This window comes from Herpailurus yagouaroundi, unplaced genomic scaffold (assembly GCF_014898765.1).
Source record: "Herpailurus yagouaroundi ecotype Mexico unplaced genomic scaffold, PumYag 67700, whole genome shotgun sequence".
Taxonomy (NCBI): Eukaryota; Metazoa; Chordata; class Mammalia; order Carnivora; family Felidae; genus Herpailurus; species Herpailurus yagouaroundi.
The window spans coordinates 7,967,638-7,985,436 of NW_024420499.1; the positions used below are offsets into that span (position 1 = coordinate 7,967,638).

The 17,799-nt window shown below is 35.3% G+C and overlaps 1 protein-coding gene across 2 annotated transcripts in view; it reads right to left on the minus strand.

Annotated features, from left to right (window-relative positions):
* RNF128 (ring finger protein 128) overlaps positions 1-17,799 on the minus strand; it is a 107,323-nt gene that overhangs the window by 2,685 nt on the left and 86,839 nt on the right. For both annotated transcript variants that reach the window (XM_040468376.1, XM_040468375.1), the window contains exons 3-6: positions 12,134-12,205; positions 9,050-9,132; positions 7,557-7,653; positions 6,453-6,621 (exon numbers count right to left, since the gene is read on the minus strand). In XM_040468376.1, coding sequence (XP_040324310.1) covers positions 6,453-6,621; positions 7,557-7,653; positions 9,050-9,132; positions 12,134-12,205 — 421 coding nt within the window. The remainder of the gene's footprint in view (positions 1-6,452; positions 6,622-7,556; positions 7,654-9,049; positions 9,133-12,133; positions 12,206-17,799) is intronic.

A 17,799-nucleotide genomic window follows, 5' to 3' on the forward strand; every position in this document is an offset into this window, starting at 1 on the left:
TAGGAGAATCTAAGCAATTAATAATTCATGAGAATAATTTTACAGAATAAAAGAAATATCTATGAGTCCATACTATTATAAATGAATAATTGAATAAATAAATAGATAAAGGATAACTGTTCCTTAAAATAGAAGCTTAATTAATGTAGAAAGAAGGATGGAAATAGAAAATTACCATTTGGCACACATTTCAGTAATAATTATTGCAAGGAAGAAGCATCAATTGCTAAAATTAGTGGGTAAAAAGCATGATGAGAAACAATATTTGCATAGTCTCTAAGTGTCTCCCTGTAAGATAATAATTACAAAGGGAAAAATAGTAACTTTAAAAGAAGCTTGGCAGACACTCACTATCTTAACCAAGTAAGCAACATTAAAAACCATCAGTAATAAGATATGAACATCATGTGCCTCATTATATGAGGCAGAGAAGAGCACAATATTATTTCTCTGGTATTCTTGCCAGAAACAGACAGTGAACAATGAATTTAATCATTGGGAAATAACAGGTTCAAAGTGAGAGACATTCTACAAAATAACTGACCAGTAATTTTCAAAGTGTCAACATCATATATAACTGAGACTAAGGAACAACCACAGATTGGAGATGAAGATACGACCATTAAACACAATGTGGACCACTCAACAAATTGGGTAGAAAAGGAACATATCCAAACATAATAAAGGCCATTTATGACAAACTCACACCTAACATCCTCAACAGTGAAAAGCTAAAAACAAAACCTTTTTCTCTAAAATCAGAAACAAGACAAGGGTACCTACTTCTACCACTTCTATTCAACATAGTACTAGAAATTGTAGCCAGAGCAATTAGTCAAGAAAAGAAAGGGCCTCAAAATCAGAAAGGAAGAAGTAAAATTATATCCACATGACATGACCTTATATAGAGAAAATGATTAAGACTCCACCAAAAGATTAGTAGAACTAATGAATGAATTCAGTAAAGCTGCAGGATACAAAATCAACATACAAAAACCAGTCACATTTCTATACACTAACAATGAAATATTTGAAAGAGAAATAAAACAATTCCATTTATAATAGCATCAAAAACAATAAAATACTTAGGAATAAGTTTAACCAAGGAGGTAAAAAATCTGTACTGAAAACTTTGATGAAAGATATTGAAGAAAATACAAACAAATGGAAAGATATCCTAGGTTCATGAATTAGAAGAATATTGTTAAAATGTCCATATACCCCAAATCCATCTATAAATTCAATGCAATTCCTATCGAAATTCCAATGGCATTTTTCACAGAAATAACAATCCTAAAATGTATATGGAACTGCAAAGACCCTGGATAGCCAAAGCAATCCTGAGAAAGAAGAACAAAGTTGGAGGCATCACACTTCCTGATTTCAAACTATACTACAAAGGTATAGTAACCAAAATAGTATACTGGCATAAAAACAGACACATAGACCAATGGAACATAATTGAGGGCCCAGAAATAAACCCATGCACATGTAGTCACCTAATATTTGACAAGGGAGCCAAAAACACTCAATGGGGAAAAGCCAGTAAGTGGTGTTGGGTAAACTGGATATTCACATATGGTAGAATGAAAATGGACTCCTATCTTACACCACTCACAAAAATGAACTCTAAATGGGTTAAGGACTTAAACATAAGATCTGAAACCATAAAATCCCTAGAAGAAAACATATGGGAAAAGCTCTTTGACACTGGTCCTGGCAATGATTTTTTGTATAGGACACCAAAGCACAAATCAACAAGGGGAACTACATCAAAATAAAAAGCTTCTGCACAGCAAAAGAAACAATAGAGTGCAGAGGCAACTTACAGAATGGGAAACGATATATAATATCGTATTTATGTATTTGCATATATTTGCATATCATATAAAGGATTAATATCTAAAATATATAAGAAACTCATACAAAGTAGCAACAAACAACCCCCAAATAATCCAATTAAAATAGGCACTGAAAATAGAAACTGAATATATTTTCTTTTTTTTAAGGTTTATTTGAGAAAGAGAGAGAGAGAGAACACCAGCGAGGAAGGGACAGAGGATCTGAAGTGGGCTCTGTGCTGTTAGTACAGAGCCCAATGTGGGGCTCGATCTCATGAACCATGACATCATAACCTAAGCCAAAGTTGAATGCTTAACCAACTGAGCCACACTGGAGCCCCTGAATAGATCTATTCTCAAAGAATATGTACAAATGGCCAACAGGTACATGAAAAGATGATCATTATCAGTAATCATCAGGGAAATGCAAATCAAAAACACTAATCACCTCATACTTGTTAGAACAGTTACTATCAAAAAGATAAGAGATAAGTGCTGGTAAGGATGTGGAGAAAGGGATCCCAGTGTACTGTTGGTGGGAATGTAAACTGGCACAGCCACTATGAAAACAGCATGGAGGTTCCTCAAAAAATTAAAAGTATAAGTACCATATGATCCAGCAATTCCAGTTTGGGGTATATATCCAAAGGAAATGAAATCACAATCTTGAAGAGATATCTGTACCCCCATGTTCACTGCAGCATTATTCAAAATAACCAAGATATGGAAATATCCTAAGTATCAGTTGACAGATGAATGGATAAAGAAAATATGATACACACACACACACACACACACACACACACACACACACACACACAGAGGAATATTATTCAGCCAAGAGAAAGAAGGATGGACCTTGAAGGCATTTATGCTAAATGAAGTAAGACACAGAAAAACAAATACTGCACAATGTCATTTATCTGTGGAGTCTTAAAAACTCAGAAACAGAGTAGAATGGTGGTTGCCAGGGGCTAGGAGCAGAGGAGATGGGGAAGTGTTGACCAAAGGGCACAAATGCTCAGCTATAAGATGAATAAGTTCTGGAGATCTAATATATGGCATCATATCTACAGTTAGCAATACTGTATTACATACTTCTAAAAGTTTATATATCATGCTATTTTAACCTTACGTGTAGCTACCATCTGTCACCATACAATGTTATTACAACATCATTGACTATGTCCTTATACTGTGTCCTTTATTCCCATGACATATTCATTCCATAACTGGAAGCCTGGATCTCACACTCTCTTTCCTCCATTTTGCCCATCCCCCTGGCTTCTTCCCTATGGCAACCATCACTCTGTTTTCTGTATTTACAGGTCTGATTCTGCTTTTTGTTTGCTTATTCATTTGTTTTTGTAGATTCCACATGAGTGAAATAATATGGTATTTGCCTTTCTTGGTCTGACTTACTTCATTTAGCATAATATCCTTTTGGTCCATCCTTGTCACAAATGGCATCATCTCATCCTTTTTTATAGCTGTGTAATATTCTATTTTATTATATATACCATATCTTCCTTATCCATTTGTCTATTAATGGACACTTAGGTTGCTTCTATATCCTGGCTATTGTAAATAATGCTGCAATAAATGTAAGGGTGCACATATCTTTTGAATTACTGTTTTTGTTTTTCTTTGGGTAAATACCCAGTAATGGAATTATTGGATATACCTGAAAGTTCCTAAGAGAGTAGATCTTAAATATTGTCACCAAACACACACACAAATTTGTAATTATGTGAGGTGGATTTGCTAACCAACCTTACTGTGGTAATCGTTTTGCAATATACAGGTGTGTCAAATCATGCTGTATACCTTAAACTTACACAATGTTATGTGTCAAATATATATCAATAAGTCTGGGGGGAAAAGATTAAAGGGGAAATGCAATGTGGGATCCTGAGACAGAAAAAGGACATTAGTGGGTCAATGGGTGAAATTTGAGTATGGTCTGTCATTTAGTTAATAACATTTTATCAGTTAATTTTCTGGTGTTAATAATTATATATGGTTATAGAAGGTGTTAACATTTGGAGAAGTTGGGCAAAGGGTATATGGGTATTATTTGTACTATTTCTGAAACACTTAGCCTGAAACTGTACCAAAATTTAAATTAAAAATTGAAAAACAAAACCTGTGCTTGGGCCCCACCCTTCATGGATTCTGACTTAACCATTCTGGTGTAATGTCCAGACATCAGTGATATTTAAAGTTTCTCTGGATGAGCACTGGGTGTTGTATGGAAACCAATTTGACAATAAATTTCATATATTAAAAAAAAAAAGTTTCTCTGAGTGAGTTTTTTAAAAAATCTACTGATTTAAGTTAATTTATTTTGAGAGAGAGAGAGAGAGTGAGAGAGAGAGAAACAGTGCACAAACATGGGGGAAGGGCAGAGAGAAAGGGAGAGAGAGAATCCCAAGAGATTCCCAGAGAATCTGTCTGTATAGTACAGAGCCTGATGCGGGTCTCAAACCCATGGATTGTGAGATCATGACCTGAGCCATAGTCAAGAACAGGACGCTCAACCAACTGAGCCATCCAGGTGACCTCTGAATGATTTTAATGTGCAGTTAGGGTTAAGAACTAGGGCTTTATTTAGTGGTTCTCAAAGTGTGGTCCCTGGACCAGCAGCCTCAGTATCACCAGAAACAAAAATTCTCAGGCCCTATTCCAAACCCACTGAGTCAGAAACTGGTGGTGGTCCATCTGTTTTAACAAGCCCTCCAGGTGACTTGATGCATACTTTAGTTTTAAAACCAGTGCTCTAATAGAACTTAGTGCCATGATGGAACAAATGGACATGAACTAATCAACTATATGTTTGCAAAGTTATTTAAACCACTATCACCACATTAATCAGTGGCTGATAGGCAAGATACCCACACTAGTAATACATAATCATAGATAAAATTAAATCTATTCTATCTGGTCATTCATTCAACATTTGAGTATCTACTGTGTGCCAGGCTGTTCTAGGTGCTGGGTATATGACAGTGACTAATAAGACACTGTCCCTATCCAAATGTTTTAAAAGTTTTAATACAATTCAGTAAAATAAATGCAATGCCAGAAATTCTGTGAAAGCAGACGGTAGGGCCATACAGGTGAGCCAAAGGAGGCTTTTCAAAGGGGGATAAGTTTTAAAGGAGGACCAGGAGTTAGACTGGGTTCCCCAATTTCTTGGGAGGAAGAAGAGTGAACGGAATGGGCAGAGAGAAAACAGTGGCTCAAACTATGACTGTGGAATTAAGGTTGGAAATTAGGAGATGGATTACAGAAAAGGGATATTGAATCAATAAGAAAGAGGAGAGGGAAGGATCTAGGGTCTCCCTAGTTTCTGGTTTGAGGCACCTGATTGGGTGTTACTACCATTTATCCAGATAAAGAATACAGGGGGAGGAATGTTGATCATCATTTCATTTGCTCGTCAAATTCTCTGCAAAAACTGTTCTGCTTACCACCTTGCCTCACAAGAAGAACAGAGCACACAGAGAAGTTGACTGGACCTTTTTAACAAGCCTAAATATAAACTGAATTATCCTGTACACTCTCCCTTATCATCACTGAATTCTATTATCACACAGTTATGGAAACAAAAAATCACCTGGGGCAAATAGACAATGATTCTCTATTATAGGTAGAATAATCCACTATTAAGGTTCTTATGACTACTCTGTACTCCAAGAAATGTCTTAAGATTAGATTACAAGAAATACAAAGTGCACATTTTGCGTGATGGCACTGCTCTTGACATCTTCAGGAATGATGTCTATGGCACTGATAAGCCTACAGAGGATAAAGGTTTAAGTCATAGGAAGCTGAAACTTTCATTAATCATCTTAACATTTCGTTTTCTTCTACTTTTAATGCCAGGATTAGGTTATTTCAAAATGAGGATTGAGAACCATCAAACCAACAAAAACGATGAAAAAGGTAGCAGTTAAAGAAAGAAAAAATAATTTGTATGAGGGTCTTTTCTTTCTAAGGGAAAAAAGTAACAAAATTCCCTAAAATTTCTCCACTGGACGGACATTACCAAGTTACAGTATTGATTCACATGAATTTTGAAAATATATATTCAATTTTAGTTTCCATGGTTTGTTCATTTCATGGTAAATAATCAACAGGTGGCAGCACATATTCTTATACACAGTTTCTAATCTGTGCAAAAGATGGGTTCCTACGAAATCAAGCTTTTGTAAACTGAATTCTATTTTATCATTTCAGGACCCCTCTACCTTAGTTTCTGATTGCTCCACAATAAACAACGGCTTCTAAAGTTTGAAGTTTCTCATCAGCCTCTGTAAGTTAATAGCCAATACTTAAATCCATCAGAGAGAAGCTATCCAATAAAAAAATATTTTTATTCTGTGAATAATCCTGATGCATTTCATCTGTTTCAGAGACATTTGAATATGTGCATATTGAGTTAAAGTAGGGGTGTGTCCTGTACTGCATCGCTGTTACTAGAAAAAACCTGGAATGTATTTAATGAATGAAAGGAACAAACACTAAAAAGCAGGAGCACTCTGCCAGGAATATGATCCTCAATGGATCATTTGTGGGGCCCTCCTTGCCCCTCAGCATGGTGCTTACTTGCTGACTGCACGTGTTCTTCCAAAGGTGGCTCATCTGCTCCCTGAACAGAAGCATATCCAGACGATGCAGTCTCACTGCGATTATCCTCTTCATGAGGAGAGGCACTATTTGATATTTCATTGGATACAGGGACTTGTAAAGACACCGGTCCATCTTCAACATCCGCCTTTGGAAAGCATTTGAACTAATTAAAAGACGCTCAGAGTACATGCTTTTCCCTGACATATCATTACAAAGTTTCTTCATAAGTGACTTATTAGAGCAATGCTTCTTAACCTTTTAAGCCTATAATCCCTTTTGATGATCACAAAAATCTCTTGCTGGCCCCAGCCAGAGCAGTTGGAGTAACTGGGTTCAAAATGGGGTGAAAGAAGTTATAGGCAGATTGCCTTCACATCTGATGTTCATTTGGGTGATCCCAACACTTCATAATATAATGGCTGGTACAAGGTAGGTACTCCAAACAAAAAAACCCAGAAAACTACTCTGGGTCAAGTTCACCTCCAGCAGTTTCAAAAGGCAGTTTGCTGGCAAAACTCAAAGTCTGATGTTTAGTTAATAGTAATGACTCAATGTCAGTTTCTCACTTTTGACATATGTACCACAGTAATGCAAAATGTTAACAATAGTAAAAACTGGTGAGAGGTATCTGGGAACCCTCTGCATCGTCTTTGCAACTTTTCTGTAAATCTAAAATTATTCATAAATAACAACAACAACATCTCATGCTGTCCCCCAGGGGAACTCAGAATCGGTATCATCTATGTATCTTCTAAAGTCAAGAAACATAGATGCTCATTTAACTACAAGTTTGGTGGCTGTGCAATCATAAGAGAAAAAAATGCAACAGGTATCACAAGCCATCACTTAAAATTCTGACCAAATAATAAGAGGGAAGAAGAAGAAAAATGGAGGTGGTCCAAAATGGCACCTCACTGTCAATATGATGTAAATAGGTCCAATTTTTGGTATAAATCACAAGTCTGGCATGTTACATAGCTAAAAATTAGGCATGTTATTTTCCTGAAGGCCCAGGTACATAAATAACTTAAGTTCCTTCACCTAAATAGTTAAATAGTTAAATAGTTCAGCAATATTTACCTCAATTCCCAAAGCTTTGAGTATGTCACATTTGCACATGGGGCAAGTTCTGTGTTCTAACAGCCAAGGGTCAACACATGTCTTATGGAAAATATGGCTAGTGAAAGAAGAAAGACACATAATTTGGTTATCAGTTGTGAAATAGCAACAACACTTGGCCTAATATACTAACAGGTTACCCTATATTTTTATTTAGTTTTTCTAACAGATGACTTTTTTCTTTTAAACACACTATTACAGCATTAAAAACTATAAAGGAGCCACAGAAACAAAACTTGGAAATTTCATAATATAGAAGTTTTAAATATAAAAGCCTCATTACCTTAGTTTCAAAAAAACCCCCACTATTTTCAATACTTACTACTTCAAAACTGGCTAAGACATTACCTGACCTAAGACTTGTTCAGTATTTCAGATCGCTATTGTCTTGTCATTCCTTAACTATAAAAATGGCACAGTCATTCTCAATAATAAAGTATAGTACAGAGCACAAGATAATGCTGATACTTTAAGCCATGTGATAAGTTCTAAGAACATCATCATTTAATAGCTAAAAGAAAGAGTGTTAAGAACAGTTTCCAGGAGATGGATAATGAAAAACTAAACAATGAAGACTTCCAAACAGGTGCCCATTGAGATGAATTTTTTTCCTTCAACAGGACTATTAAAATGATTTTAAATTAAATAATCCAGTAAAATACACACACACACACACACACACACACACACACACACACTATGGTTATGGTGCTGGCTAAGTTCTTAGTTTTAGATGGAACTGGTTTCTAAATTATACCAGATTGTGGAAACTTTATATAATTAGCCTTATACCTATTTCAATGATATTAAAATATAAAGCATTCACCTATATTTAAATGAAAATAAACGCTCTTTCCATACTTTGGCTATTGTTGATAGTGCTGCTATAAACATGGGGGTGCATGTGTCCCTTTGAAACAGCACACCTGTATCCCTTGGATAAATGCCTAGTAGTGCAATTGCTGGGTCCTAGGATAGTTCTATTTTTAATTTTTTGAAGACCCTCCATACTGTTTTCCAGAGATTAGTCAGTCAGAGAAAGACAAAAATCATATGACTTCACTCATATGAGGACTTTAAGAGACAAAACAGATGAACATAAGGGAAGGGAAACAAAAATAATATAAAAACAGGGAGGGGGACAAAACAGAAGAGACTCATAAATAAGGAGAACAAACTGAGGGTTACTGGAGGGGTTGTGGGAAGGGGGATGGACTAAATGGGTAAGAGGCATTAAGGAATCTACTCCTGAAATCATTGTTTCACTATATGCTAACTAATTTGGATATAAATTTAAAAAAATAAAAAATAAAATTAAAAAAAATGAAAATGAATAAAAAATGAAAATAAACCAAATACCTCAATTTGGAAACATTCAAAATAGTTTCCTCCATTATAATCATTTCAATAAACCAGATATTTTTACTGATGATATAAAAGAAAATCAAACTTACTTGCAGGTTAGGATGCGCACCAAATCATTTGGTTTATATAGTTCAATACACACAGCACAACTATCTCCATCAGGGCCAATTTCCTATGAGCAAATAGTTATTGTTACTCTGATGGATAAGAAAAAATACATTAAACTACAGAGCAAGATCACAATATATATGTATTTAAATTGCATAGATTCTTTCAAAAAGTGATTTAAAATTATTTAGACTTAATTGGAATCTAAAAAAGGTCAAATTTATAGAAACACTAGAAAAGTGGTTGCCAGGAGCTGGAGGATGGGGGAAATAGGGAGTAGATGGTAAAACGTGTACAAACTTTCAGATATAATACGAATAAGGTCTGAGGAACTAATGTAAAACATTGTGACTATCATTGATAACACTCTTATACAATTGAAATTTGAAAATAATTTAGACTTAAAAAAGGTAAGAAAATAGAGTCAACCAAAAGAGGAACAGTACAAAGAGGAACAGGTAGCAGTGATTTGAACAAATGCATGCTGTTAATTGGTGTTAGAATTCAAGTGCCATTTGTACAAGTTCTAAAGCTATGCTCCCAATTTCAGAAAAATTAAGGTATAATTCACATGCAGCAAAATTCACAGTTTTTAGTATAGAGTTTTGCAAGTGTGGACAAATATGCCGTCACTTAATCTTCACCACAATCAAGATATAGGATACTTCAATTACCCCAACAAATTCTTCTATATGTCTTTGTAATTAACTGCTACTTTCACTCACCCCCACCGTCTGGCAACCACATGGATTTTTCAGTTCCTATACTTTTTGCTTTTCTTGAGTGCCATATAAATGGAATCGTGTATTATACTGCCTTTTAATTTGGCTTCTTCCACTTAACACAATACATTTAAGACTCATGCATGTTATTGTATCAATAGGGTCCTCCCCCACCACACACACACCCTTTTTTACTGCTAAATAGTATTCCATGATATGGATGTGCCACAGTTTAGTTATCCATTTACCATTTGAAGGACATTTGGGTTCTTTCCAGTTTTTGGTAAATATGAGTAAAGCAGCCATGAACAATTATGTGTAAGTTTTTATTTGAACATGTTTTTTTTTCCTCTAGGTTAACTATCTAGCAGTGAGATTGCTGGGTTCTTCAGAAAGCGTTATTTTTTACTTCATAAAGAACTGCCAAATTGTCTTCCAGACTAGCTATACGTTGTATTCTTACCAGCAAATCCGTAAGAGTTCAGTTGTTCCACAACTGGCCAGTGCTTGGTTATTGTCAGGTGTACTAGTTTTGCCATTTTAATGAATGTGTTGTAGTACCCCATTATGATTTTAACTCACATTTGCCTAATGACTAATGATATTGAGCATCTTTTCATGTGCTTTTTTGCCATCCATATATTTTCTCTGGTAAATGTCTGTTTTGCCATTTTTCAGTATGCTGTTTGTTTTCTTACTACTGACATTTGAGAGTTCTTTATGTATTCTAGATATAGTCCCTTATCAGCCATGTAATTTTCAAATATTTTGTCCTAGTCTGTGACTTGTATGTTCATTCTTGTAACAATGTCAAAGAACAAAGGTTCTTTATTTTGACAAAGTTAGATTTCTTTCTTTTCTTTAATGGATTTGTTTTTGCTGTCTTATCTAAGTAATCTGTGCCTAGCCCAAGTCTTGAAGATATTTTTCTCCAAAGTTTTCTTCTAAGAATTTCATGGTTCTAGGTTTTATATTTAGGTCTGTGATCCATTTTGACTTAAATTTTACAGACAGTATGAAGTATGAATTGAGGTTCATGGTTTTTGCATAAAGATACTTAATCATTGCATATGGAGAGCCAACAATTGACTACCCTTGCTTCATTGAAGTGCCTTTGTACCTTTGTTGAAAATCAACTGACCATATACATGTGGGTCTTCTCCTGGACTCTCTTCTATTCCTTTGATCTAAAGGTCTAGCCTCTCTCCAATACCACACTATATTGTCTATTGTATCTTCAAAATAATTCTGAAAATTAGGGAAATGTGAGTCATCCAAATTTGTTCTTCATTATAACGACTGTTTTGGTTATTCTAGTTCTTTTGCTTTTCCATATAAACTTAGCACCAACTTGTCAATAAATACAAATGATCCCACTAGGATTCTGATTGGAAGTACACTGAATCTATAGATTAGTTTGGGGGGATTTGACATCTTAACAACAGTGAGTCTTCTGACCCATGAATATGGCATATCTCTCCATTTTTTTGGTCCTTTGATTTCTTTCATTGGTGTTTTGCAGTTTTCAGCATATAGATCGTGTATGTATTTTGCAAGATTTATACCTAAGTACTTAATGGTCTGAGTGCTATTATAAATGGTAATTATTATTTCAATAAGCTCTATAGCTATTTTTATAGGTATCTTTGATATATGTTTTACACACCAATGGCAGTTTTAACTGTCCTAAATCTAAAACTGTTCAAGTAAAGTTGCACTGAGGAATTGTATTAGTTCCCTGTTTTTGCTATAAAAAAAATTATCATAACTTAGTGTCTTAAAATAACACAAATTTATTTTTTTATTGTTCTGGAAATCAGAAGCCTAAAAGTCAATGTTTTGGCAGTGCCATGTACCTTCTGGAGGCTTCAGGGGGATAATCCATTTCCTCACCTTTTCTAGCTTCTAGAAGCTGGCTGTATTCCTTGGCTCATGACCCCTTTCTGGCATCACTATAACCTTCTTGCTTCCTTGGTCACATATTCTACTGTACTGCAGTCCAATCTCCCTTTTTCTTCCTCTTATAACAACACTGTGATTATGTTTAGGAGCTACCTGGATAATCCAGGATAATCTCCTCATCTCAAGATCCTTAACTTAATTTTATCTGCAAAGTCCTTTCTGCCATATTAGGTAATATTTACAGGTTCCAAGGATTAAAACCTAGATATCTATGGAAGCCACTGGTCATTATTCAGCCTACTTCAAGTATCAAATAGATTAAAAAAGTCAATAAGATTTATAAATTCCAATGAAAAGCATACTTTGGAAGAACATTTTGTTTTAACAATAACTTGGTAGCATTGCTTTAAAACAAACAGGATTTAAAAGTCATAAATGTACCTTGTCTCCTTGTTTCAGTGTACGCAGTTGAAGCCTTCCAATAGCTTTTTTAGCATCTGCCTTTAGTTGTCTCTGCAATATAAAAATCATATTGGAAAAAATATTTTTAAAAGAAATATGGTGAAAAAGGGAGAGAGGATTAATAAATATTTTTCAGGTACAATTATAAATAACATTTTTTTTTAATTTTTTTTTCAACGTTTATTTATTTTTGGGACAGAGAGAGAGCATGAACGGGGGAGGGGCAGAGAGAGAGGGAGACACAGAATCGGAAACAGGCTCCAGGCTCTGAGCCATCAGCCCAGAGCCTGATGCGGGGCTTGAACTCCCGGACCACGAGATCGTGACCTGGCTGAAGTCGGACACTTAACCGACTGCGCCACCCAGGCACCCCATAAATAACATTTTTAATGATAATTTAATTATCCATAATAAATGTCCCACTTATCAGGCAGAATTTTCAAATTACTGAAACTTTCACTTATGTTTCCCTACGTTCTTAAATAATACCTTTGGATTAAAATGACAAAACTACTATTGCAATAACCCAATGACAAAGCTACTATTGCAAATGGATTCAGATGTATGAATTTTCAAAGCACTTCCTATTTTCAACCTTAGAGTATCTTAAAGTGCATCTTTTCCCATTTCTTTTTTGAATTGTGTCTTGTTTGTAAAAAGTGTACAGGATTTGTATTCAAATGGACCTAGATTCAAAATATGACTTTGTCACTTACTAAATGAATAGTCCTAGACAGGTGATTGATTAAATCTTTAAACTTGTTTAATCACCTATACCATGCAGATAATACCAATCCATACAGTGTTATTTCGTATTAGGGGGAAAATTGCTGTTTATAACCACTACTGCCTTATAAGAAGGGTAGAGTCTGATAAAGTAGTAGTAAGTCTTTCTTGTTTCACTGAACATATATGTACCTGAGTCTAGATATGAGAAAGCAAGCCCCAGACTCATTTAGGGACTAAGGACTAAAATATGCATACTTGGATCAGAAATGAAATTGGGAATTCAAGATGGTAGCATAGGAAGATCCTGAATTCACCTCCTCCCATAGACACAACAAATTAGTTGTATGACATATGGAATAATTTCCTTCGAAAAAGAGCTGAAAACTAAATAAAAAGAGCCCCCACAACAAAGGATAAAAGAGTAGCATCAAAATGGGTGAGACAGAGACATAGCCTCATCAAAAACAGACAAAACACAACACAACAAAACAAAACCCACCCCAGATACAGTGATCCACAATTGAGAGGAATCTCAAACATATGGAACTTTTCCCTAAGAAGCAAGGGGTCTATGCTTCACATCAGGCACCCTAGCCCCTAGATCTTGCATAGGCAAGACAAGCCCCCAAAGTGCCTGGCTTTGAAAACCAACAGGGATTAGCTTCAGGAAAACCATTAAAATAGAGAACAGAGAACCCTCTCTCAAAGGGCTCAATGCACAGACTCACTTACCATTTGAACCATTGTAAAAATACCAGCTTTAAGTGTGTGCCAGAGAGCCAGAAAATTTGTTGGGACTCTATCTGAGGATGGAGACATTGGCAAGTGCCATTTTTGATAACTCACTCTAACTTGCTAATGCTGGTACTGGCAGTGACATTTTAGAACTCTTCCTCTAGCCTGTTGGTGCTAGATGGTATACCCCACTGAGGGCCCTGCCCACCCCCATGCCAGAGCTGTGGCCCCACCAAAGCAAGCAGTAATGCCCAGCTCACACAGGCATCGTCCCTCGAGCCTGGTGGAGGTGGCCAGGGGCATAGCACTGCTGAGCTCTATGGGACATCTCCTACACAAGATCACTCCATCAAGTCTGGGAAAGGTAGTTGATTTGCATAATACAGAGAAATAAATACAGAACATCAGGCAAAATGAGAGAAATATGTTCTAAATGAAAGAACAAGGTCCAGGAACCCCAGAGAGTTCCAAATAAGACAAACACAAAGAGATACACACCAAAAACAAAACCAAAACCAAAACCACTATAATTAACATGGTAAAAATTAAAGAGAGAATCTTAAAAGAGGCAAGAGAATAACCAACTTGCTACCTACAGGGGAAGCCCCATAAGTCTACGAGCAGATTTTTCACCAGAAACTTTGCAGGCCGGAAGGGAGTGGTATGACATATTTAAGTGCTGGAAGCAAAAAAAATTTCCAAGCAAGAATTCTCTACCCAGCAAGGTTATCATTCAGAATTGAAGGGGAGATTAAGAGTTTCTTAGATAAGTAAAAACAGAACAAGTTTGTCAACCATTAAATCAGCCTTACAAGAAATGTTAAAGGGACTTCTTTAAGCTGAAAAGAAACGGCACTAATCAATAGAAAATTTACGAAAGTAATAATCTCTCTGGAAAAGGTAAGTACATGGTAAAGAGAGCGGATTAATCACTTATAAAACAAGTATAAGATTAATAGACAATAGTAAATTTAAGACTATAGTAATTATTTAAGGGTTGCATAAAACAAAAAGATGTAGAATGTGACAGGCATAAAATGGGGGGGACTAAAAATGTGAAGTTTTGAAATGTGTTCAAATTTAAGTTCCTATCAACTTAAAACCTATCATTATATATTATGTTACATACAAACATCATGGTTACCACAAGGCAAAAACTTTAGTAAATACACTAAATAAGAAAGAAACCTAGGGGCACCTGGGTGGCTCAGTTGGTTGAGTGTCCAACACTTGATTTAAGCTCAGGTCATGATCTCATGGTTTGTGAGATCAAGCCCTGTGTCCAGCTCTGTGCTGACAGCACGAAGCCTGCTTGGGATCTCTCTGCCCCTCCCACACTTGTGTGCTCTCTTCCCTTCTCTAAACAAACAAACAAACAAACAAATATTTTTTTTAAAAAGAAAGAAAGAAATTTAAATATAACACTAAAGAAGCCCTTAAACCACAAGGGAAGAGAAAAAGAAGAAAGAGAAGAAACTACAAAAAAGCCAGAAAACAAGTAACAAAATGTCAATAAGTCAATATCTATCAATAATTACTTTAAATGTAAAACGGACTAGATTCTAAAATCAAAAGGTACAGAGTGGGTGAGTGGTTAAAAAAAAGACCCAACTTTACACTACCTACAAGAGACTCACGTCAAAAGTAAAGAGACTGAAGGTGAAGGGACAGAGAAAGATATTCCATGCAAATGGAAATGAAAAGAAAGATGGTGTAGCTATACTCATACCAGACAAAACAGACTTTAAAACAAAGACTGTAAAAAAGACAAAGAAGGACATTACGTAATGTAAAGGGGCCAATCCAGCTAGAAGATATAACATTTACAAATATATATATATATATATATATATATATATATATACACACACCCATCACAGAAGCACCAGCATATATAAAGCAAGTATTAACAGACCTAAAAGGAGAAATTGACAGCAATACAATAACAGTAGAGGACTTTAACACTCCATATACATCACTGTATAGATCATCCAGAGAGAAAATCAATATAGAAACATCAGCTTTAAACAACACATTAGACCAGATGGGCTTGATAGATATATACAGAACATTCCATCCAAAAGCAGCAGAATATACATTCTTGTCAAGTGCACATGAAACATTCTCCAAGATAAATTACATGTTGTATCACAAAACAAGTCTAAAATTCAAGAAGATTGAAGTCATATCAAGCATCTTTTCCAACCATAATGGTTATAAAACTAGAAATCAATTAAAGAAAAGTGGAGGGGCGCCTGGGTGGCTCAGCTGGTTAAGCGTCTGACTTTGGCTTGGGTCATGATCTCACGGTTCGTGAGTTCAAGCCCCACGTCGGGCTCTGTGCTGACAGCTCAGAGCCCGGAGCCTGCTTGGGATTCCGTGTCTCGCTCTCTCTCTGCCCCTCCCCTGCTCACACTCTGTCTGTCTGTCTCTCTCTCTCTCACAAATAAACATTTAAAAAAATGGAAAAAACAAAAAATGTAGAAATGAAACATACTACCGAACAACCAATGAGTCACTAAAAAAAAAAAAAAAAATCAAAGAAAAAACATACCTAGAGACAAATGGAAACAGAAATACAACATACCAAAACCTATGTGATGCAACAAAAGCAGTTCTAAGAGGGAAATTCACGGTAATATAGGCCTACTTCAAGAAACAAGAAAAATCTTAAATAAACAATATAACTTTAAACCTTAAAGAAACTAGGGCAAAAAAGGAACAAAGACTAAAATTAATAGAAGGAAGGAAATAATAAAGATCACAGTGGAAATAAATGAAACAGAGACTAAAAAGATAGTAGAAAAGATCAATAAAACTAATAAAACTTTTCAGAGACGTTTCTCTGAAAAGATAAACAAAACGGATAAATGTTTAGCTACGCAACCAAGAAAAAAAAGAGAGAGGGCTCAAGTAAATAAAATCAGAAACGAAAGAATTTACAACTGATACCACAGAAATACAAAGGATCATAAGAACTACTACAATTATATGCCAGCAAGTTGGGAAAACCTAGAAGAAATGGATAAATTCCAGATAACACACAACCTTCCAAGTCTGATTATGAAGAAAATAGAAAACCTGAACAGACCAATTCTCTAGTAAGGAGATTAAATCAGTAATCAAAAACCTCCCAACAAACAAAAGGACAGGACCAGATGATTTCACTGGTAAATTCGACCAAACATTCAAAGAATATTTAATACTTATGCTTCTCAAACTCTTTCAAAAATTGAAGAGAAAGGAACACTTCCAAACTCATTTTACGAGACCAGCATTACCCTGATACCAAAACCAGACAAGGATACCACACAGAGAATTACAGGCCGATATCTTTGATGAACACAGATGCAAATATCCTCAACTAAACATTAGCAAAGTGCATTTAACAATACATTAAAAAGATCATTTAGCACGATCAAATACGACTTACTTCAGGGATACAAGAATGGATCAACATCTGTAAGTCAATCAACATGATACACCACATTCATAGAATGAAGGATAAAAATCATGACCATCTCAGTAGATACAGAAAAAGCATTGACAAAATTCAACATCCATTTCTGATAAAAACTCTCAACTAAGTGGGTATAGAAGGAATGTATCTCAACATAATAAAGGCTATCTATGAGAAACTCGCAGCTAACATCATACTCAATGATGAAAAAACTGAAAGCTTTTCCTCTAAGATCAGGAACAAGACAAGGATGCCCACACTCGCCACTTTTATTCAATGTAGTATTGGATGTCCTAGCCACAGCAAAAAGGTAAGAAAAAGGAATAAAATGAATCCAAATAGGAAAGGAAGTAGGAAAACTGCAGATGACATGATACTGTATATATACAACCCTGAAGTTTCTCCCAAAAAACTATTAGAAAAAATGAATTCAGTAAAGTTGTAGAATATAGAATCAATATACAGAAATCTGTTACATTTCTACACACTAATAATGAACTATCATAAAGAGAAATTAAGAAAGCAATCCCATTTGCAATTGCATCAATAACAATAAAATATCTAGGAATAAATTTAACCAAGGAGGTAAAAAAAACCTGTACACTGAAAACTATAAGATGAAAGAAGCTGAATAAGACAAAAATAAAGGAAAGATATCTCATGCTCTTGGATTGGAAGAATTAATATTGCTAAAATGACCATACTACTCAAAGCAACCTAT